At 38.1% G+C, this 24,867-nt stretch overlaps 1 protein-coding gene across 2 annotated transcripts in view; it reads right to left on the minus strand.

Annotated features, from left to right (window-relative positions):
* MSH3 (mutS homolog 3) overlaps nt 1-24,867 on the minus strand; it is a 157,870-nt gene that overhangs the window by 91,136 nt on the left and 41,867 nt on the right. For both annotated transcript variants that reach the window (XR_011525691.1, XM_008518033.2), the window contains exons 9-12: nt 20,175-20,287; nt 17,198-17,312; nt 10,237-10,321; nt 7,428-7,537 (exon numbers count right to left, since the gene is read on the minus strand). Coding sequence is in view for 1 of the 2 variants with exons in the window: in XM_008518033.2 (XP_008516255.2) it covers nt 7,428-7,537; nt 10,237-10,321; nt 17,198-17,312; nt 20,175-20,287 (423 nt within the window). In the remaining variant the exon portion in view is untranslated. The remainder of the gene's footprint in view (nt 1-7,427; nt 7,538-10,236; nt 10,322-17,197; nt 17,313-20,174; nt 20,288-24,867) is intronic.

Below are 24,867 nucleotides of genomic sequence, written 5' to 3' on the forward strand. Positions count from 1 at the left end.
AAGCAAAACAGGTTATTGTTATAAAATTTAAATAAATGGTATCACACTCTGCATTCTTTTACAACACTGTTTTTTTTTGAGACTTATCCATACTGATACATGTAGACTTAGGTCATTCATTTTAACTGCTGTATAATACTCTAATGCATGACTAGATAGTTTATTTTTCCATTCCTCTCCTCATAACTAGGTTGTTTCCAATTTTTTGGTACTATAAAGGACACAGCTATCTTCTTGACCACATAATTGATGCTAGGAACCACACTAATCCTTTATACATACTGTTTCATTTGGTCCTCACCAACACTAGGAGGTAGGTATTGTCATTTCCATTTTACAGATGAAGAAACTGAGGTGCATAAAAGTTCATGACTTGTCCAAAGTGACACACTGAGTGAGGGAATCAGAAGTCCAGCTGGAGTCTCACTGACTCCAAAACTGTGCTTTCAGACGGTCCCCTATGTGCTTAGTGAGATGATCATGGATAATTAACCTGAGTCTTAGTTTTTCTTATCTATAAAATGAAGCAATCACCATCTCTGGCAGTGGTTGAAAGAATTAACACTTATAATACATATTTTTTAAAAAAAGCAGCACAGTTAGACACTGACTTCCCACCCTGCCATTTTCTTTCCATTCACTTGATCCCTTGAGCTTTAGTCCCCTGCTTCTCCCATACAGACGCACTCACACAGTAACAGATCTCGCCTCTTCAGCCTCAGCCAGCTCCCTCCCGCCCTTGGCTACTTTTCTGTCCTCAGCTCCTAGATATAGACCTCTGCTCCTTTCTACTCAACATTTCCCTTACTTTACTTTTTAACATAAAAGTTTCTTTTTCATCCCTAAAATCAATCTAATATTTTGCATAAACACCTTCACCTGGACAGCATACAGTCCAGAATGTTTTTCAAAGAAAAGACAGATGGATGATCTTTCAGAGTACTGTACTACGGGCATAAAATTGCAGGTTTGCAATTTATGAAATTCAATGGTTTTTTACGATGTTACTTCAGATGTTAGATAAATGTACAGTAAGTGCAAATGACAATCAAAACACTTGTTTCCATTCAAGAGATGAGTACATTCCATCTACTTGTGCCAAGAGGAGGAAAGATATGAAATAACTGAGTCTATCTGTTATGGGTTGAATTGAGTCCCCCAAAAATATATGTTGAAGACCTAACCCCCAGTGCCTCAGAACATGAACTTACTTGGAAATAGGGTTATTATAGACGTAATTAGTTAAAATGAGGTCATACTGGAATAAGGTAGGCCCTTAATGCAGTATGACTACATCCTTATTAAAAGAACGCCATGTGAAGAGATATGCACACAGGGAGAACACCACGCGAATGTGAAGGCAAGGATAAAAGAGAGGCACCTACAAGTCAAGCAACACCAAAGATTGCCAACAAACCACCAGAAGCTAGGAGAGAGGCGTGGACCAGATTCTCCCCCACAAGCCTCAGGAACAAACAATCCTACTGACAGCTTGCTCCCGGACTTACAGCCTCCGGAACTGTGAGACAAATGTATGTTGCTTAAGCAACCCAGTCTGTGGTACTTTGTTACCCCTGGCAAACTAATACACTATTTAAATCACTCATTACGGAATTCAAATTCTACAAGTATGACCTTAAGGAGCCATAGAAAAGCAGAGTGTGCCCAAATATTTCTAAGCAAATAAATTCTGACTCAGATGTGTTTAGAGTTAAGAGTCAGACCTTTTTTTTTTTTTTTTTTTTAAGATTTTATTTTTCTCCCCAAAGCCCCCCGGTACATAGTTGTATATTTCGTTGTGGGTCCTTCTAGTTGTGGCATGTGGGACGCTGCCTCAGCGTGGTCTGATGAGCAGTGCCATGTCCGCGCCCAGGATTCGAACCAACGAAACACTGGGCCGCCTGCAGCAGAGCGCGCGAACTTAACCACTCGGCCACGGGGCCAGCCCCAAGAGTCAGACCTTTTACACGATACTTAAAACTAGCTGTGCCTGAGGTGAAGACAGCCCCTTTCTATCACCCAGCCTGGCTTCCTCACTCAGGCACACGATTGCTCTGAATAACTTCTATCTACTCTAACTCCATTAGGGGTTTGACAAGAATGCAAGATGTTGCCAAACCATTGCTTCCAGTGTTAAGTACAATGTTTTCAGACTTGACCAAGCAATTATTCCATAAAAGGGTAAAAATGATTTCTCAGAACCAATTCTGAGAAACTAAAACAAGGAATCACATAAAGGAAAACTGCTTCTTAGGTTCTTTTAAAATTAAGGAGTTTTTCTTAGAAAAATAAATTTCCCTTCCATACGTGTGCCTTTATTTTCAAAGCCTACTTAGAACCCTAAGATTTTCATATGGATTCATTTGTTCGTAATTTCTGATCATCTATTATATTCAAAGCACTATGAGCCCGCGATGCATTCTGTATGTGTGTTGCGGGTGGAGGGGAAACAAGCTGGACAAAATTGAGAGGAGTTAACTTTCTACAGAGGGAGGAAGGAGAAAAAGGAGGATTTATCAGAGTTAGGTTAGTTATTATAAATGAAAGACACAGTTTAGTGAGAGATAGATATTAAACAAACAAATATCAATCCTGATAAGTCCTATATGGTATCAAAGAATGATACAAGGAACATAATTTAGATTAGGAGGTCAGAGAAAACCTCTCTGAAGAAGTAACACTTTAAGGTGAGTCCTAAAGGATAAGGAGTTGGCTATGTAAGGATTGAAGAGAAAGGGAAGAACATTCCAGGTAGAGAGACCAGCAATGTGAGACCATGAGATGAGAAAAAGCTTTGGGATGCTTGAGAACCAAAGGAAGGCCAGAGTGACCAGAAGACAATAAATGCGCGAATGCAGGGAAGAATCAGATAGAAGAGCCATGTTAAAGAATTGGTCTTTTATTTGAAGCCCAATGGGAAGCCAATGAAGAGTCTAAGGCAGGAGGGTGACCAGACTCAGTCTTTATTTTGAAAAAGACATTAGTTAGGACACTGCAGCAGTCCAAGCGACAGCTGATGGTAGTTTAGACCAGAGCGATGGCAGTCGTGATGGCAAGACATGCACAGACTCTGGACATATTTTTGAGGTAAAAAAACAGGATTTAGTATTAGACTGGATGTGGTTGTTAAAAAGGAAATGTCTAGAATGATTCCCAGGTTTCCGGCCTAACCAACTCGTTAGATGGAGGTGCTGGTTCCTAGAACGGGGAAACCAGGAGGAAGAACACAGCTGAACATATTAAGTTTCAGATGTCTGTGATACACCTATGTGTTTATGAATCTAAGTTGAATATATAAGCCTGGAGAATAGAAGAGAGTCAGGATCAGACATACAAATTTGGGCATGACTGACATTTTGGTATTTACAGTCATGAGAATAGATAGGTTCACAGGGGTCAGGTGGAGAGGGTGAGAAGAGGAAGGGAGAGAGGGTAAGGTAAGGAAGCAGGCTGAGCTCCTAAAGTTCAGTTCTGAGCAACTCCAACATTTAAAGGATACACAGAAGACGAACACCTAGCAAAGGAAACTGAAGAAGCAGCCAGCACACTAGATGGGAAACAAAAATTAGTACAAGTTTCCACTTCATAAAAAGGGAACAGACTGTACAAAGGTCAAGAAATAAATTACACCTCAGCTTCTGGTGAGAACTGTGAATAGTAGGGAGCAACATAATCAGATATACAGTGAAAAAAAATAATCTATGGAAGTGCAGAGTAAAAATAGAGAAAGGCAAGACCAGAGGCACGGAGATGCTTAGTTTCCATAATAAACAAAAAGCCTTTCATGAAAAGGCTTTCATCTGACTGCCTTTTATAAAAAGTGATTTTACAAAAAGGCAAGATGATATACTACTACTTCTTGCCAGAGAGTCAACATTTTCACTGTTAATCAGAACAATTCATCCACGAGACGGGGAGGAACTGATTTCCCAGATTTTGCTTTGTGGTTAATAATCTGCTGTGCTGTATGTGTGCGTGCACATGCACACACACACACGCTGTGCTGTATGTGTGCGTGCGCACACACACACACACACACATACATACAGCTGTGTTTCCAAGAAACCACTATCTCACTGAAGGAAATGCTTTGTTTCCAATATGTATGTGCACTCAAACTGAACATTTCCTGAGGCAGAGACGTCCTAGCAGACATGCGGGTCTGGAGCTGCTGGAGAGAATGGTGACAAGTCATGAGCATATGAGTTACAGGAGAAGTCATGGCCACAGACAGGATCTTAAGTAGTGGTGAAAGTGAGAAGAGGTCCCAGAGCCAACGGTGGAAGTAGAAGAAGAGGCATCCACCAAGAAACTCCTAAGTTATTTTTGTTTAATATCTTTAAACAGAGAGTGAGTTACTGAACCTTAAATATTTCTTCTAAGATGATCAAATATGCCCTGGAAATTATTTCACTAAAACATCATTTAGAGACTCATCCCATACTTTTCAAGGTTTTCTTTTTCCCCCATCTATCAATATTTACAAGCAGAATTTGTATTTTTGGGCTTTTTGACAAGAACCAATAAAGTACACACGGTGTATATAGTATAAAGACTGACAATATCAACTCAAACAAGCACAAGAAATTCAAAGATGGAGCCTCAAGAAAACGAATTCAATATAATTTAATTTTAAAAGGTCTTAGGACTAACGGCTTGCCAATGTGACATTCATAGACAAGGAGAAGACAGAGAACTACACTGAAGAATCTTCCTGCCTAAAATTAGCAGAACTGATAAAAAGTACAGGCCACAATACATAAAAAAGCATAACCTAAGCACAAGCCAATGTAGTTTCAGTAAAGTAAAATCCAGTCTCAATAATCTAAGTAACTTCTCTGAATCAGTCAATAAGTGTAGGGTAAAAGCCATTTATACTCTGTAAAAGTTGCTAATAAAATTCTGCACCAAAGAGGCCATTTTATAGAATAAAATGTGGTGGGGGTAGAAAATCCTCTGAAACTTGAAACACTTGGTCCTGGATTTACAAACCGTGTGATTGCCCTGAGAGCTAAAATAGGCTAAAAATATAAAGAAGATCTTAAGGGATTTAAGGGAACTCATGGATGACTGACAAATAATGTGCTCTTAGAGAACTTGGGAGATCTGCCTTATCTTGCAAAATTCCCTTGTCACCAGTTATTTGTTCTATTATCTCATTGTAGAAGAAAACTAGGTCCTAAACTAATCATTGGCTGCCAATGTCAGAGACAAATTATTAGCCTAAATGAACCACTGACGTAATCAGCATGGCACTTATATTAGTGTAAAAACAACAACAATAAATATACAGTTGAACCACTGACCAATCAGCTGAAGATTTTCTCAAGGTTTGGAATAGGTTCCAAGTGCCAATAAGATTTAACTGGAATTCTTTTGAAGTGGATTTTAATGGATTAGGAAGATAAAAGTTTGAAAACTATGACCTAAAATAAAAAGGGCAAACTAAAAAGATTTGTGTGTTTGTTTCCAGCTATATAAGTGTTAGGCAGGTCTAAAGTTCACACTCAGAAAGAATCAGCGTTCGATGCATGACATATTTTCTCAGCCTTTCTGAGAAGGTAGGATCCCAAGAGATACAGTTTCAGCCCTTAAAAACCTACAACATGTTTTACTGAACTTATCTCAAATTAATCCTGGTTATAAAAACCAAAGTTAACAATAGAAATAAAAATTTTAATTTACATGAAAAACTCTTCTAGTGACTTTGTTTCTGCTGAATATTTTGACCAAGCAAATAAAATAGTAAGACCTGCTGTGGATGCTTAGGTAGATGTCTTTCCATCAGCCAGAATGCAACATCTCTTACATTGCTGTTGTACACAGACTGCCTGCAGGAAGCCATCTCGTCTGCTTTTGCTCCATGAGGTATCCTAATCTCATTTGAATATTGAACCAAAGTAGATAAGCCCACTTTAAGAATTTCTTCCTTATCTAGTCAGTTTCTCCTGTCCAAAGGTCATTATGGTCAAGAAGAACGATTGGAGGGATCCACTAAAAACCAAAGCAATTTCATAACCATCATCATCAAAACAACGTCTTAAAGTTCATCACTACCACTAACAACATCTGCTGTCCTTTATGGAAGATGACTACTAAGCACAGAGGAATATGCAGACAACACGAGGCCGCTGTGCAGGTTAAAAGAGACAATGCAAATAAAGCCCCTGGCATAGTGCTTGGCATGAAACAAAGAGCTCAAAAATGGTAGTTGGGATTCCTGTCTCACTGTACTCCTTACAGCAACCCTGGGAGGAGGGAGTTCACCATTTCAAAGATGACACTGTGGGTGGGGGCTTAGTGGGATTGACTCATTCAGCTGACAGAGCCCACACGCAGCAGCTCTCTTCACTACCACACCATACGCTGCTCTACCCACAAGGGAAGCTGTTCAGGAAGACGGTGAAGTCCCACTCGGGCTGGGAGTCAGTGCTGGTTTTAAACCTGGACTCTACCAGCTATGAAACATTCAGCAAGTATTGAAGCTCTCTGAATTGGTTTACTCATCTCAAGGACCTACCTCAGAGGATGATTTTGAGTCTTAAATGCTGGTACACTGTCAGAGGGCAATACATAATAGCATGCATGCATTCATTCATTCAGTAAACATTTACCAGGCTCCTAAGTGACAGGTGCTGTTCCAGTCAGAGTCCCCAAATTTATGTACATATCAGGAATCATCTGGGGAGCTTTTAAAAATTCCAACTCCCAGGCCACACCGAAGACCAATCAAATCACAACCCCTGGGGCCTGGACACAGGCATGAGTATCTGTAAAGCCTGCCAGGTGATCCAAAGTGCAGACAAGCTCAGAAACCACCGTGTTCCAGGGACCAGACGCAGCTCCTTTCCTGCAGGAGCTCCGGGTGCACTCATTCTGCTTTCCTAAACATCTCACACTTGGCCTCTCTTTTGGATTCCCACTGTGACTGCTTTAGCTCAGGTCTCAGAGCCTCTCCAAGAACTTGCTGACTTGTCTGTCCCCCTAGCACCAACACTTTGTCGGTCCTACACACAAGCCCAGCTCTGATCCTATCCATCCCATGCTCAGGATCACCAAATTAACTTCCTCTGGCTACCAACTCCTCAGCCTAGCCTTCAGAGCCCCCTACAAAAGGCAGCACCCCATCCCTCCAGCCCCTCTCCCTCTACCCCTTATGCTACTGATGACCCCAACTAACCAAACAACTCACTTTCCCCAGACACGCCCCTTGTCTTCCAATCCACAAGCAGGCTCATTCTTACGGACAAAGAAAAGCATCCTCACAATATTACATGGTCTATTGCCAAATACAAAATAACTTCTTCCTCAATTTAAAACAGTGTTCCTATAAACCATGGTAACCTTGGTTTTAGGGAGGCTAACATACCTTTAATTTCACAATTTTATATAATTTCAGATTAAACACACAAAAAAATTCCTTTTACCTTATTTTAAGGAGTGGCTGGGTCACCCACTTCTTTAACTTCCGTCTCCCAAATGCAGTTTTAGTATGGTCTAAAACCCAAAGTAAACTTCCTTTGGTTTTCATATCAGTCTAAGAAAGTCCAGAAAACAAGTTTTATTAATTACACAATTGTGCTAGTTGTTCATGTGCCATAATTATTCCATAAACCCCAATTTTAAATGCCCATACTTAATACACATTTAAATACACATACCTAGCACAAAGTACAGCTCATAACAAGTGTTCATTCTATATGTGATGAATGACTATATACATGCACAAACACACATATATATCTATACGCACACAAGATATAAAGTATTGATATTTAGTACAAAAAAGGGATAGTTAGCATGTAGCTTTTGGTAAAGGCTATGTGTAGTTTTTAGTTAAGTAAGAATAAATTACTGAGAAGCCTCTTATGAAACATGTTTGTCCTCAGCATCTTAAAAATATAACTGTATACTTTCCTGTCTTGGGAAGGAGAGTGAAAATAATTTAATTTTCCTTTGGCCATTCAGTATATTCTGTTTCCTAAGTCTTACCATTCTAACGCTCGATGCTCTCAAGACAATACTGAACAAATGCTGGGGAAAGAAGGGAGCCTGCACTGCACTCGGAATTTACCCTGGAAGGGCCTCATTTTAGTCTGTTTTATTAAATCCTTATAAAGGTTTATCTATCTATGCTTTGTCACTTGAAAGTGAAGCCATAAAAAAAATTACTATTAACTAGAGATGGTAGTTAATTTTAACCAAGCTTTTATCATATTACTAAAAGTCTATTAATAGGTTTGAATCTTATTTGGAACATAAAATTGTGGTTTTCAGTTGAATGGTTTTTTTTTTAACTTTTCCTTTTCCTTCAAATCAACAAGCAGGTACTTAGAGAACCCTTCCTATGTGCTCAGTAGTACGACTCGTAAGGTATAGTAAGACATGGCCCTTCCTCAGGGCACTTACATCCAAGTCTAAAAGAAAATTATAAGGAGACATAATTAGGGCACAATGCCACCTGGCAGAAACCAACTGTAAAAGTCCTGACGTAAGTTCCCCAGGTCTTAGGAATTTAAAGCAGAGCACACACAGAAGCTACAGTGGTCACGGAGGGCTCCCTGGACGATGAGCTAGGCAGGCAGAGCCGGCCTACAAGGGCAGTCCAGATCAGCAGCTGCACCATCCCTCTGACACAGGAGCCCCAGTGACCTGACCACAGCACAGCGTCCCCTGAAGAGGACGGTGGAGGGGAATCATTCTCCAGTTACCTGGCATCCCTGGAGAAGCAGGCTCAGACCAGAGAGGGGAAGATGGGAGAGACACAAGTCTTGTTACACCTTCGCTCTCCCTGACACCCAGCCCCCTGCCCATCACCCCTTTCCACTGCTTTATGGTACAGAGGCCAAAATTGAAGTGCAAAGATAGGCAGAAGATGCTAATTCTCAGCTTCTGTTTCTACAAGGGCTCACATCCCAATAATGAAAGAGATTTTAAAGGGTATTTCGATTACAGTTGATTTTTGCCTTAGGAATTTGATTTCAGAACTGATTCCACTGTAGTAGGATTTGAACAGGGAGGATGTAGCAGAAGGAAGGAAAGCTTCAAATGCCAGCATTGTGTCTGCAGGCTTTGACAGTGAGCTCTTCTTCAGCCAAGAAATGTCCTTTTATTCCTACTACTTGTTTCCTATCATGCGGATATATATACAGTCGTGTCAATTAATGACAGGGATACGTTCTGAGAAATGCGTTGTTAGGTGATGTCATCATTGTGCAAACATCACAGTGTTATACAAACCTAGATGGTATAGACTACTACACACCTAGGCTCTATGGTACTAATCTTATGGGACTATCATCATATATGCTGTTCATCACTGATAAACGTCGTGCAGTGCATGAATGTACAGCTGATGAGCAAGACTTGCAGGAAAGACTCTCAACTTCTGGATAAATGGAATGACAAGATAAAAATGTTATTGAATAAAAGTAAGGCTGACTCTAGTAGATAAAGATAGCTGGGAATAAGAAGAAACTAAGTGAAAGAAACTAGTTAGTAATAAATCCAGGAGTCAGGAGAATAAATTCAGCATTTACTTTAATTCACAGAACTAATAAATATTTTTGAAGAGCTTTAAATCATTTGACTCAGATGGTCCAGCTTCTCCACTACTTACTCAAATGACTTGGAACTGCTTTTACTTCTATGATTTTATCTTATAATAACATTAGTTTTAAAATGTAATATCTCACATTTCCAATTGATAATAAATGAAAGCAATAATTTTAACGTCTCCATTATCTTCCTAATTCATCAAAATGCAAACAATGATGAAAGTTTGTGAAGCGAAATACTATGCATCTTACAGTCTGAGTATCACAGTAACTTGTTTTATATGCTGGATAATGAAATAAGACTGCAGACATTTCAATAAAAAGTTAAAGGTATGTAGAAAAAATATAACCAGCGGACCCAAACAATCCACTTCATATTAATTTTCAAAGATGATGTCCTTCTAAACAAATATTTGATACAGAAATTATCAGGATGAGCATGCCATTTCAATCATTAAAAAAGCTCCACAGCTCCCACAGTAACTAGAGAAGTACCTAATGTATTTGATTCTCCAAAAATTGAGCGCTGCAGTTATCAGCTAATAAACAGATGACAGGCAGAACAGTCAGCTGAAGACAATATTGTTATTTTCACCTGCACTCCTATGAACAGATGGACACCTTATTCCAATTTTTTTTCAAAACCATTTTGAACCAATGAGTCTTTTGTTTATCTAACCTGATTCTGCAGAATTTCAAGATTCCTCAATGTTGTTCCATTAATTGTCATAAATTCCATTTCACCCGAGAACTGTTTAAAATTCCTGTAAAAGAATGAAATATGAGCCATGATGTAAGTAAAGAAATTTTTAAAACTAATTTAGGCACTGAAAATATTCTGGTAACCTTAGGAGAAAAGTTAGCTCTGATAGGAAATCAAACCAAAAGGAGTAAAAAGAATATTCACCTTTTGAATATTGTCAGCTATTGATGCTGGTGCCGTTAAAAAGAATGATGCAAGAGAAGGACAGCTGCTCTCACACCAAAATAAGGACAAGGAAGGGAAGTCAATGGTACCACCATTTTTCTGTTTTTTCTTTACATTTCCAGGAATAAACCCAAACATAATCTTTTATTATTGGTGGAGCAAGTGGTAATATCTTTAGGAAAAGCTACGCAAATTAACTAGAAAAATATGTCAAGACACTTAAAAAAGTTCTCCTCCTTATTCTTTAGCATGTGATCATCTTGATAAACTCTTTAACAGCTTTTAATCAAGTTTGATCTGTACAACAAACGTTATTTACCCTGTAATTAACAACACACATTAGTGTTACTAATGTTTTATAGAGTATGAAACTGAAAAGTGGCAGAAATTATTTCTTTAAGCTCAAGGAATTTACATTTTCCTTGTGTCCTTGTAACTATCCCAAACAAGATTAAAAGTTCAATAAATTTCAAATAGACTTGAGTATTGAGTTGCCATATGATTAATAAATTTATGCACAATTCCAATTTTGTCCTTATTAGTCTTTCATGTTAAAAATATATTCATCAATGCATTACTAATACAGTAATTCAATTTCCTTTAGAAGCCATTCCTTTGACATTTCTATCAACAGCTCTTACAGACTTACTGGCTTATTTTTAAAGGCAAGAAAAACAACGCAAGTCGCTAAACCATTTGGAGAGAAAGCATGAATGCTTGCATTATAAATCTAACCACACTTATTACGGCTGTAATGGGATTTAAATACAATCCAGGTTCCCTAGCCAGTTATGGAAACAAGCTTCATGCAAGAATCTAGAGCCTAAAATCAGAGCCAGTGCTCACTGAGAGATGCCTTCACGTCTAGATGACTCCTGCATCTAAAGCACCAGAGCCCTGAAACAGAAAGAACTTACTGCATACTTGGAATGTTGCCTAGCAACTGAATGCTGTCCTGTGGCAGTGTAATTTATCTGTGACAAGTTTGACCTAGCTTCCAAAGGAGGATAACTTATCGATGATTTTCAAAGGGAAGCAACTCCAACACTGACTGATAGAAGGTGTATGTGGCCCTTTGTCTCCTTGTAGCAGTTAATTTGCCTTGCATTACAGCAATTTATGCTCTTCTGCTACCCTCATTAATAGACTGAAGCTCCTTGAAGGGAAGGGTTATTTATGTCTTAGACCTTTTGCAGCACCTGCAGAGCCTAACAGAAGGTAGATGCTCAGCAAATGTCTGCCATCTTCCTATGGGAAAGCCAGTTTGGGTTTGTTTGTCTCCTTTGAGACACCAAGCTCAGAAACATCTGTGAAACACGCAGGGACAGTAATAAGATATAAAACATTATTTTCAAGAAGAAACAATCAGGTAGTGATTGGTTGTGTAGGTAACAGGTGTTTAACAGCTTCATGGCCAAAGATCCAAGCTGGAAGAGCCGATAGCCTGGACTACAAGTTGCAATCTAACCAATTGTCATGCGTTTAAATATAAGTCATTTAATTCTCCTGTTCCTGACAGTTAGGTTTAACCTACACAATTAATTATTGAGTACCTTAATCAGACATGAACTCTGGGGGGATGCTTAGCTGGCTTGTGAGAAAGACCCATAATCAAGAACCATCAAAACCCCATAATCCAGTAGCCTTTCCTAAAAACATCTCAGCTAGCTGCCTTTATTTCCCATGCACGCCAGAGGTGCAAGATAAATAAGCGGCATTTAAGATGTGTAAGCTGTCCAGAAATACTGCTCAGCTGCCTTCACCCTCACAAGAAATTGTATACCCAACAGTCCATACCCCAAGGAATGGTGTCTTAGGTTTAAGATTCTGGAAGCATCCTCCACTCCACCAATTATCTGAGGGTTTTATCACCTAATTCCAACTAAAAGTGCTCCTATCATGCCTCAAGTGAACCTGTGAAGCAAGGCACTGTCAGGACATCAAGACGGAAAACTGGAATTTCATGGAGCTTACAGAAGAGTTTATGTGATTGCTCTTGTGCCTGCTTGCTAAAATGTCTACGTGTGGCAGCCTTTGGTTTGGACTCACATACGCTTGGCAGAGAGACAGCTGGAGAGGAAGCTTGGAGCCCTTACCTACATATAATCACCGGAAGTCCCAATATCTACAGTATCAAAAAGTACCCAATAACCATGAACAACCAAATAGGCTTAAGTTAGCTCACAACACCAGATCTTCAGAGAGAAAAAGTATAGGTTCTTTTCTTAATTAGTAGTATTGATGAGATGTGCATATGGTTTTTTATTTTATTGTTTTTGCTGTTACTGAAGAAGTCACCTAAGTCTCAAAGTAGATGCAGTGAGAAATAAAGAGTTTCTACAAACTGACATCTACATTGATTTCAATAAAGGAGATCAACCACTAGGCAATATTAAATCAGACTTATTCCTATGGAACACTAATTATCAAGCAACTGTAAGAAGAACTAACTACGCTTTTGGGTTTCCCACATGTTTGGCTGATAATGTATTCTGGAGTTGGGACTCTTCCTTCCAAATACAAAAGAAATTTCCTTCTGTCAGTGCCTATTTCCATTAGGAATTATATACATTTTTGAACTAAGAGTTGTTATCTGCCAGCACCCTTAGCAATTCAATGGTATACGATCACTGATCTGAAACACTCAATCCTAAATTATTTATCCTTTTGGAAGAAGCCAAATTTTATGTGCTTTGAAATCAGTCTCATACAGAATGCCTGGCTAAAGTTCATGCTGTGTGAACCGGGATAGAAATCTCATAAGTAACATGGGAAAATACTTCATTAATATTTCAGACAACAAAAATACAAAGGATGCTTTCTTTTTCCTCAACTTTTATAATGGGAAGAAATGTTCTGGCTGAAAACTTGTCAGAGAAATTTAAGACTCTATATCATTCCTACACAACTTTAAAAAAAAGAAAACCAATCTTCCGATTCAGACAAAAGCAGTAAAGCTACAAATGTTATATGAAAAATCAACCCCTTACAAAGATCTTATTTAAATATTATTATTTGAAAATGGAAACAAAGAAAAAAAACTACCCCATTACATATGAACTCTATAGTGGGACACAGTTCTTTACGTGCAGTTTCCAAAGTTCATACTTTCACCATTTGCCTAAGCTTTCAGTGGTTAATTTTATTTATGACTATAAATTATATTATAAAACTTCAGTTTTATTGTAGTTCACTTCTACTTGAGTTGTAATTAAACAAAAAAACTATCTTTGCATTCACAAATGCTGCCAATAAATGCCTTAGAGAAGAAAATACTAAGAAAGGTGTATAACAGGTCCCCAAGACCACTGCCTGGTTCAGTGATTCACTGGGAGGACTCAGCACATGGTCGTACTCACAGCTATGATTGATTACAGTGAAAGGATACACAGCAAAATCAGAAAAGGGAGAAAGTACATAAGGTAAAGTCCAGAGGAAAGCAAGAGCTCAATAATTTTTTGTAGGGGGATGTCCTGTACATTTTAAGATATTTAGCAGTATCTCTGATCTCTACCCATCAGATGTCATTAGTTTTACTAATGAAAGTAAAGATTCTACGTTATCATTCTGTTTTAAGAAGTTTTCTAAGAAAAAGTATTTGCAGTTCACCTTGGGTAGATTTTCTCATTCCTTCCTAAATTTCCAAAACCTATTTGACGTTCTGACCACATCAATCTTAATAAAACTCATCTGAAATGACAAAAGCACTCATTTCCAAAAATTAAAAAAAGTTAATTCCTTTAAAACTTCATAAATTTAGGAATCAGGCTAACTGTGTCATAACAACTATCTAATATTCTTCACGTTCTATTTATTCTACTACTTTGCTCTGAAACAAACCTACTTAAACTCTCAAACTCGGAACCTCAAAATTTGCCTTATCTAATAAATAATAAAACTTCACCTAATCCATCTTTAAGAACAATTCCTGAAATACTATATTTTCCTCAAACAACCTCAAATTCTATTGTAAAGGCACAGAGACCTTTAAATAAATGAACATCAAGATTTTTATGAAACATGCAGCAATTTTTGTGAAAGCATTTGTAAAACAAGGCAACTAAATTTTCCCCCAAATCCTAGCTCTTGAACTAAGTTTAACCACACCTTATGCTGCTGAATTTTTAAAGTAACACAACTGAAATTTAAATATACAAGGAGAACATTCACGTTTTCCAAAGTAATCACCTTGAGAAGCAATATTCTTTTTCCAAAATATAAGAACTATGGAATTACTCCTTTGGAATTATCCTCCCAGTTGAATTACATGCCACCTATAAAACATCATCACTCACATTTCATTTTTAATCAAAAACAATAGTACCAGTTTGATCACAATCTTTATTAATTAATCTTGGCTCCCAATGACATTTTGGCAATTTCCAAAATCAAATCCACTTACAGGATGAAGAATTCCTTCCTTCCTTCTTTTTCCTTAATCCTATATTTACTGACTGCCTACCAGGTACTTACATATGCTAAGTGATACACCATGTGCGGGCCTAACACTTTGGACCTCTTTATATCTTTTTCGTCTTTGGTTCTGTGGAAATGAGAGGAGGGCTTACCCAAAAGGCAGAATAGATACTTACTAACCCACAAGCAGGTCCAGTTCCCTGACCCCCCTCCAACACCATCACCAAACGTGAGACGAGGAAAGTTCAGCTTCACTCAATTTATCAGGTGGGGTAATTTAAAAATAAGCTATTTTAATTTTAGTACAAATAAACATTTTACGTCTTACTGTTTAGTATTATTTTTACTTTGAATTAAATATGAGGAGAACATAACAATGTTTTCAGACACAAATTCGTCTACTGCTAAACACATGAGAGCCTGATTTAAAAAAAACAAAAGTCAGTTTGCTTATCCCAATATTAATACTTCATTGCTTGGTGATGTAGGAACAAAAAACAAATCTTAAAGAGCAAGCTATTAGTCACTAATCCCACCTCACTTAGTCAGCGCCTTCCTATCATGAACAAGTCAAAGGGTAGGTAGCTTGTCATCCTTTCCTTATGGGGATCCAACACAATCAGCCATATAGGTCAATCTCTAAAGTAAGTCTCCCATTATTGGAGCTTAAAGTGGAATTCAATGAGGTACCAGACCAGGCTGCTACGTGTGTGTGTGTGTGTGTGTGTGTGTGTGTGTGTGTGTGTAAGACTGGCCCTGAGCTAACATCCATTGCCAATCTTCCTCTTTTTGCTGAAGAAGATTAGCCCTGAGCTAACACCAGTACTGACCTTTCTGTATTTTGTATATGGGATGTCGCCACAGCATGGCGTGATGAGCAGTGTACAGGTCTACACCCAGGATCCAAACCTGCCAATCTCGGGCCACCAAAGCAGAGGGCACGAACTCAACCACTACTCCACCAGGCCAGCCTCCAGGCTGCCACTTTTTCTAACAAAATGTTTCAGCCATATTAAACATATACAGATTAATACAGTACCCAGGTTAAAAAACAAACATCAATTAGAACTTCCCTGTGCCATTTTCCCCACCAACCTTTACAGTTTGCCCTTCTTCCCCACTGGAAGAAACCACTCTTCTGAACTTGTTCATCATTCCCACACATGTCTTTATACCTTCCCCATATATGCATATATTCCTGAGCAATAAACACTATTGTTTCACGTGTTTCTAACTTCATATAACGGTATATACTGTGTGTTCTTCAGCGATTTGATTTTTGGCTCAAGATAATGTTAATGAAATTTTTTAAATATTGATACATGTAACTCCATTCCATTCATTTTTATTGCTGTATTTATATTGCTTGAATGTAACACATGAATCTACTCTCCTGTTGATGGACATTTAGATTGCTTTTAAACAGGACAAACCTGCTTCCAGAGAAATGACATTCTGTTCTATCCTGAATACCACACAGAAAACACACACCAAAAAAGACATTAGGAAAAGATTCCCAAGGGACCTGCCTTTCTTCCACCCTCCCCAACAACCTCAAACCAGCACCACCTCTCTGATTCCCAATTCATATTTGGCCATTTTACTGGCTAGCTCCTATCTGTCCACCCACCTCTGCAAAACACGAAGTAGCTTACTTATCCAGGATCGGTATGATGAAGGGTAATTCTTCACAGAGCCAAAGACAAGGGACTGGTGAAGGTGGAATATAGAAAGGCAAGAAAATTATCCCACCACGTTTTTTTATTCCACTGGTTTTTAAACTAGTATTTTCTTAGAATGTCAATTACCAGCTTTTAAATCTCTGAAATCTACCAAGTTAATCACTCTTTTAAAAAGCTGTCTACGTTAGTAGCTGTCCTCTTTCCTCTTTATCTCCAAATTTATGGTCTATGAAATAAGAACTGAAACCAAGAAGAAGAAAGGCAGTGAAGTTTTATGAATGCTCTTTAATACCACTTAATCCCACTTCTTAATACTACTTGTCAGTTAACTGTGCTTTAGTAGAAAGCACAGTTTTGTAGTTAAAACTATAATACATTAAATAGCTATCATGAATACAAATTAACAGAATTCTTAAGGATTCTATCAATATTTTTACATCAATGAATAATTTTAGTATTCTTCAGCAACACCACACAATTCATCCTTGTCCCCAAATACAGTATTCAACAGCAGGTGAACTTCTCTGAGTACAGTACTTACCAAATTCAATTTAAGAAATGTTTTTAATGTAACCCCCCACCTTTTTTTTTTTTTTTTTTGAGAAATCACTTACTTGGGTTTGGAAAGCACCTTTTCCAAGTTAAAATCTTTGAGGTATCTTATTATGGCAGCCAAGGAGCAAATCACAGCCTTCTCCAAGTTAATGATGCCAGAGAAACTTTGAGAACCTAAAAAAGAGAACATACACCTTCATTAAAATTATTATTCACCATTATTAAAAACAAACCTTAAGTTAAATAAAATGTAGTTTATGGTTATTGAAATAATAATTCAGACAATACCTCCTAAAATTGCCCTTTGGAACAATGTAGAAGGTTATGAATACCTAGGGCACGGAAAAAAGGGCATTTTCTGATGGAGGAACGAAGCTTTTATGGAAAGCAATACACCAAGTTTTTCAAAATGTAAAATGCTCATCCCCTTTGACCCAGGAATACTCCAAAATGCTTGTCAAAAATGTGTATACAAGGAGGGGAGTTGAAAAATCTCTGTAATAGTAAAACTAGAGACAACCTCACTGAACATCAACCGGGTAATAGTGAAGTATCTTTTGGTCAGTCCAGATTGCTATGCACCTACTGACAGGAACGACTTACAGCTCCCTGTACGGATACGGAAAACCATTCACAATATATTGCTGAGTGAGGGGAAAAAGGTGTATGATCATTCTCATCGCTCAGCAGGAATATTGCAACAGCTTCCCATCTGATCTCCCCTTCACCACTGTGCCCTATAGGGTATTCCTAACAGAGCAGCCAAAGGAATCCTTTTCTTTTTAATCCTAGTTGTAAATCATTCTAGTTCTATACGGGATGCCACCACAGTGTGACTTCATGAGTGGTGTGTACGTCCGCACCCAGGATCTGAACCTGCAAACCCCGGGCCGCTGAAGTGGATGGAGCACACAAACTTAACCACTCGGGCCCAGGGCTGGTCCCTAAAGGAATCCTTTTTAACAGGTACACCACATCATTAAAATACTCTGCTTAAAAATCCTCCAACATCCCTCAACTCACCGAGAGCAGCAGCTCAAGCCCTTACAGTGGTGTATAAGGCCCTGCACTGCCTGCCTTCACTCTCCTCTTTATCTCTGCGCTCACCTCCTAATCTTCTCCCCAGGAGTTACTCTGTTCCAGCACCCAGGCTCCTTGCTATTCCTTAAAGATCCCAGGCACTTAAGATACGCTGTCTCTGTCTGACACACTGTTCTTTCACGTGTCCATATGACTTCCCCTTAATCTTTCAATCTTTGTTCAAATCTTCATTCAAGTGAGGCCTTCCTTCACCACCCTATTTCAAAGTTCACCCTCTTCCCTGCCTTATTTTCCTCATAGCACTCATCACCCTCAAACGCACTAACTTATTTTATTGTATATTTCCCCCATTAGAATGTAAACTCCAGAAGGGCAGGAATTTATGTCTGTTTTATTCCTTACTGTACACACAATGCCCCCATAATAGGCATTCAATAAAAATTAGTTGTAAGAATAAACCCAAGTTATATTAAACAAATACAGAATTACATATGTATGTATGTATGTGTGGATTTGTACATAAAAAAATTCTTAAGGATTTGAGAGAAGAGACTTCTACTTTTTTCTTTATATACTATGTTTTGATTTTTTTTTGCAATAGGCATTTATTACTTTTAGAAATAAAAAAATTACAAAATATCCTCTACAAATCAGTAATACAAAATATCTTATTAATTTCAACTATAGCTTTTTATAATACCAAGTTGTAAATAAAGAGTTAACAAAATCCTTCTAGTGAGAACTTCATCTTTTAACTTTCTAGCTCTGTTCCCCAAGAAACCTCATAAAGATGAAGTGTTAATGTGTTATCTGGCAGCTTTGTATATGATAAAAATGACCTGAAATCAGTAAACTGCAACTGGATTAGGAGGAATTAGAAATACCTGATTCCAGGATTTGGCCTTCTCAGAGTACACTGACTCTTTGCACCTGACATGTCTCTTGTAGAAATTCCAGCAAGAGATATGGGTTCCTGTAGGGCATGGGGCTTCTAAGCCAGGGCAGATCCTGCACCCATCTGATGTGAATCTCCTTTCTTTGCACCTGAGCTATCTTGGGGCGGGGTGGGGGTAGGGGGGTGACCAGACAATGGGATGAGACAGAAGTGCCCAATGGCTCTGTGGGCTGCTGTAAAAACTGCTGAGGAGTACTCCCACTAAGAGGAACCTGTCGGTAAGCTAGGTTTTCTGTCCTACATCCTTCTAAGTAAGTCTGACTCCAAGAGTGGCTTATGGTAGTCTTGTGACTCAGTCTCATCTTTAGTTGAGCATAAGCCGACAATCCCTTGGTGACAACGTAGACTGGCATCATAAGTGGGTTACACTCTCTGCCACTCAATTCAATTTGGCTAAGGCACCATGAGATTAAAAGGGATGGAGAAAGAAACGCTAACAAGACACTGATGCCTGGGAGGGAGCTGGGGGAGGCTGATCTACCTCTGGTCTAGTGGTGAAAGCTCTGCAGCTTGTGATAAGGGATAAAAATGAACCTTAACATAAGCTGGACTGGCAGAAATGAGGGATACAGACCAAATCAAACACAGGTAGCTGCCTGAGGAAATGTGAATTAGATAAATAATGATTACCTAACATATTAAGATCCCGTCACTAATGTTCTAGTACTTTAATTCTGGCAATCACTTTGGAAATGCCAGACTTTATCAGGAAATTTATCCAAACAGTCTATAAAATTTCAAGGAAAATAATGAGCCATCTTTTAAGAGAAGCAAAAAGGAAGGTTGTTCAATAACTAACTCCTTAGACGCCAATGAATATGTCAAAAATATCCAGTAACTAAATGGTCATAACTAGAAAGAAGAAGCTGCAATGGTATTTTTGATGAACACAAGAACAGTGAACTCTTCTCTCTACTTCTTCCAGTCATTTATTGGTAATTATTTAGTTTCCATTAAATTGAAAGCCAAACTTGCACCTTTATCCAAAGCTCAACTCAGTTACATTGAAGACATATGGCTAACATGTACAAAATACTTACCTTTGACGTCAACTACATCTTTTGCATAAAACTCTGTAACCATCTGGAAAGCATGACTGTATTCAAAATACATGTTATCCATCCTTTCTACTCGAATTCTGTCATCCCGCACACTGAAAGAAAAAACCAAAAATTTCAAAGATAATTATCCATATTCTTAAATTATCTGTATACAGAACTTGGCCTGGCCAAAAAAATAAAGACTCATTCCTCTTCTCTCCCAAGTTGAAGAAAAAGAGAGAAAGATCTAAAGTTTTCCTGTCAAAAGACCTCATTTCATGAAACATGATTATTACTTTTACTACTGGTATTTTATATCACCCAGCACAGTGTAAGTACTTTAAATATATTATTATCAAGAACTCATTGAAATTAAGGTCAATTATTTTAAGATATACAAAAATGGAAAAGCGTCATTTTAATTTAATTACATCTTTTGTTTAAACACTCAACAACAGAATACATCATCAACGAATTCTCTGAAGTGGCATTTTTGTCTGGTTGGCTTTTTGCTAAGTCCACTTCTATCACAGCCTCCAGTCAAATATAATGAATTCCCCTTACGTCAGCTCTCACTCTTTATTTAAAGTGGTTCTATAGTCTTTTTAAAATACGTGTATATATATATATGTATGTCTCTATATATATGTATGATTATGTCAATACACAAAATCCTATCCTCCAGGCTGGGTAGCGCACTTTCTTTTCCACTTTTTTCTTGCTTGGCTCCCCATTCCCCCTCCTTCTCCTCTCCTTTCCTTCTCTCACCTCTCCCCCAACCCGTGTCAACAGCCTAGGAGGAATCCTTCCTTACTTTTTTCATGTTCATATGACCACACAAGATTATATCACACACATACACACACATTCATACATGTCATTGTTTTATAAAAATGGGATGACTTTATACACACTTTTGGGCATCTGGTTTTCTTCACTGAGCAGTAACTCTTGGAAATCTCTCCATATAAAGGGACCTAGCTACAACTCATTCTTTTTAATGGCTGAAAAATATTTCATAGTATGTAAAAGCCATAACTTATTCAACCATTTCTTTATTATTAGATATTCACTTGGTGTCATCATGTAGTCACATGTAGCTTTAGAACATTTTTATCTAAAACGTAATCAACCACTACAGATACAGTTGTAGCCTGCACACATGCCTCCTCAGCCATATTCATCTCTCTGTCTTCAGAAGTAAACACTATCTTTAATTTGGTATATACTATTACCATGTGTATTTTTACACTTTACAATATATTTTAGCATTTCACACAATATACTGTATTATCTCATGTCTTAAATTTTATGTAAGTGGCACTTTATTATATCTATCCTCCTACAACTTGCTTTTGTACTAAGTATTATATTCCTAAGATTTATACATGAAGACAGATGTACTTCTTTTTAAATTTTTAACTGCTAAGTATTCCATTATTTCTTATATTTTCTAGTAAATTTTTAAAATTTGCTTTTCAAATTTAATTCAATCACCTGAATTTATATTGGGGATGGTGTGAAGTCAGAAATACAATTTGATTTTCTACACAATTATCAATTAATGATCAAAGCACCATTTATAGAACATTCCATCTTTTCCTACAGATTTAAAGATTTTATTTTTTTCCTTTTTCTCCCCAAAGCCCTCCGGTACATAGTTGCATAGTCTTCATTGTGGGTCCTTCTAGTTGTGGCATGTGGGACGCTGCCTCAGCGTGATTTGATGAGCAGTGCCATGTCCACGCCCAGGATTCGAACCAACGAAACACTGGGCCGCCTGCAGCAGAGCGCGCGAACTTAACCACCTGGCCACAGGGCCAGGCCCTCCTAGATTTATAATGCTACCTCCAACGCACGTCACATTTCTACGTATGTGTGGCCCTATTTCTGGTTTCTCTATTCTTTTGGTCTACCTCTGTATCAGGACCACAGCTTCTTTTTTTTTATTATTATTATTCTTCCCCCCCAAAGCCCCCCAGTACATAGTTATATATTCTAGTTGTGACTGCCTCTGGTTGTGCTATATGGGACACCACCTCAGCATGGCCTGATGAACAGTGCCATGTCCACGCCCAGGATCCAAACTGGCGAAACCCTGGGCCGCCGAAGCGGAGCGTGTGAACTTAATTACTCGGCCAGCCCCAGGACCACAGTATCTTAATGTCCATGGCTTGGTATCTGTATCTGTGGCAAGGCCCTATCTTGCTTTCAGATTGTATCAGCTCTTCCTGGGCCTTTGATTTTTCTTGATAAATTTTAGGTTCATCTTGTCAAATTTCACAAACATCCTATTGGGATTTTGACTAGGTATGCAACAAATTAATTTAGCGGAAAACGATATCTTAACAAATCGAGATATCTCATTGTTAAAGATGGTATAATATCTTTATTTATTCAGGGCTTTTATATCTAACAATAACTTTCTGTAATTTTCTCCATGTTTTACATATCTGTGGTTGTGCTCCCTCTTAGATATATTATAGATTAATACTACTGTGAAGGGAATTTTTCTTCTATTACATTTAGTAAAGGGTTATCACTGGTGTACATGAACCTATTTTTATATGTAGCAACTGTGCCGAACACCCTCCCAATTGATTTTCTTGTATTGTCTATTCATGCACTATCATCTGTAAAAAAAAAAAAAAATTTATGGTTTTCTTTCTCCTTTACAATTTCTATTCTTCATTTGTTTTTCCTCTCTCATTATACTACTTGGCACAGACCTTCAGGGCTGTATTGAACAAAGGTAATGCTAACAGACATCTTTATCTTCTCACTGACACTAATGGGGATGCTTCCAAAGTTTCAACTCTTAGGTATGATGTTTGCTGTAGGTTTTTGAAGAAATGACTTATAAGCCTAAGGTTTAGTAACTTCCCTAGTTTTTGCAAAAAATTATTTTAGTCATAAAAATTATTGAATCTCACCTAATGCTCTTTCTACGTGTATTAAAATGATCACATGGGGGCTGGCCCCGTGGCCAAGTGGTTAAGTTCACGCACTCTGCTACAGGCGGCCCAGTGTTTCGTTGGTTCGAATCCTGGGCGCAGACATGGCACTGCTCAACAAACCACGCTGAGGCAGTGTCCCACATGCCACAACGAGAAGGACCCACAATGAAGAATATGCAACTATGTACCGGGGGGCTTTGGGGAGAAAAAGGAAAAAATAAAAAAAAATCTTTAAAAAAAAAAAGAAAGAAAGAAGTAAAAAATGATCACATAGTTTCTGTCACTTAATTTCTTAATATTTTACTCCTATTTTCTGATGCTGAATGGCACCTGCATTCCTGGGATATATCATCCCTGTCGTGATGTTCTGTGTTGCTTAAATAAAGTTATAAACTTGATTTCTTAATGTTTTATTTTTTCTTCCAGGAAATCTGTGCCAGCATACCTGGCTCCAAAGGCTCTTTCTGTTCTGCTACAAGACTAGGAAGCACAAGCTGATTCAGGAAGAAACCTACAAGGGAGGATTCTCTCCCATCTGTGACGCTGAAAAAAGATTTTTCCACCTTAATCCACTGGAGAGAGAATATCAGACTAACTATTGCACATCTCTTATCAATTTTTATCTTCCTGTAGACTCCCTTAATACCTGGACTTTCAGAAGCCTGCACCAAAGTTATTATTTAGCAACTCAAAAAGCAACGAATGACCTTACATGGGCTCCACGATGTTGCTATACAAGTTCCTAGAGTGAACATAAGAGGCATCTGGTTACTCAATTACTGTTCTAATTAATATTTTGTTTGACAAGCAGATAAGGATTTAGAAACCCATTAAATGTGATAAAACTGGACCTGTCAGTTATCCTTGAGGCTTTCGTGGCATCACTACAAGAGTGTCAAATTCATCATTCTGCAATTTGTATATTAAACATCCTCATGCAAACATTTTTTTCACAACCTGATTGGAGATATAAAATCTCATATCTGTGTTTTCCTAGATTTATTAATTGAAGAAAGTTGATATATTCACATCACTGTATCTCTGAAATAAAGTCTACTTGAAACACTGTATACATAATGAGTAAACACAACCAGAATTTCGTCAAATAGATTTTAGTAAAATCTTGCATTAAACACAGACCTGTCAATCTTGATTTCCTCAAACTGTAGTCTGTGGAATACCTACCTTAGAATCACCTGCAATACACATTAAAAGCACAGATTCCACACCCCAAGTGTGTTCAATCTGAACTCAGCAGGAAGTTAGGGGAGAGGGGGTATTCTCATTTTCAACAAGGTTTTTGGGGTGATTTGTAGGCAAACTGTAGACTAAAAACACTAGTCTACACCAGCAAAACTGGCCGCCATCATAGGACTGGAGTACAAAGTGGAAACATAAATCTTCTCCCGCTATAGTCTATATTTCAGCTGTCCTATTTAGAGGAGGACAGTAAACACTTTTTCACTAAAAAAATTAAGGCAGTCAACTATGGTCATATAATTGACCTGGGTCTAAAAATTATAAAAACACCTTCTCTTTCCCAGCTTCTACAGAGGTTGAACAGAGAGGAGGCAGAACAGAGGCTGTGCTCCTCCCTGGGCGTAGGGTGGCGAGTCCCCTTCTGTGCCGGATGGGACCACCACCGTCAGAATATGAGGCTCAGTCGCTTCATGGGGTACAACAAGCTGGACTGTTTTAAACTAAGACTTCTAATTCTAAAAAAAAATCCTTTTCAT

Source organism: Equus przewalskii, chromosome 13 (genome assembly GCF_037783145.1).
Source record: "Equus przewalskii isolate Varuska chromosome 13, EquPr2, whole genome shotgun sequence".
Taxonomy (NCBI): Eukaryota; Metazoa; Chordata; class Mammalia; order Perissodactyla; family Equidae; genus Equus; species Equus przewalskii.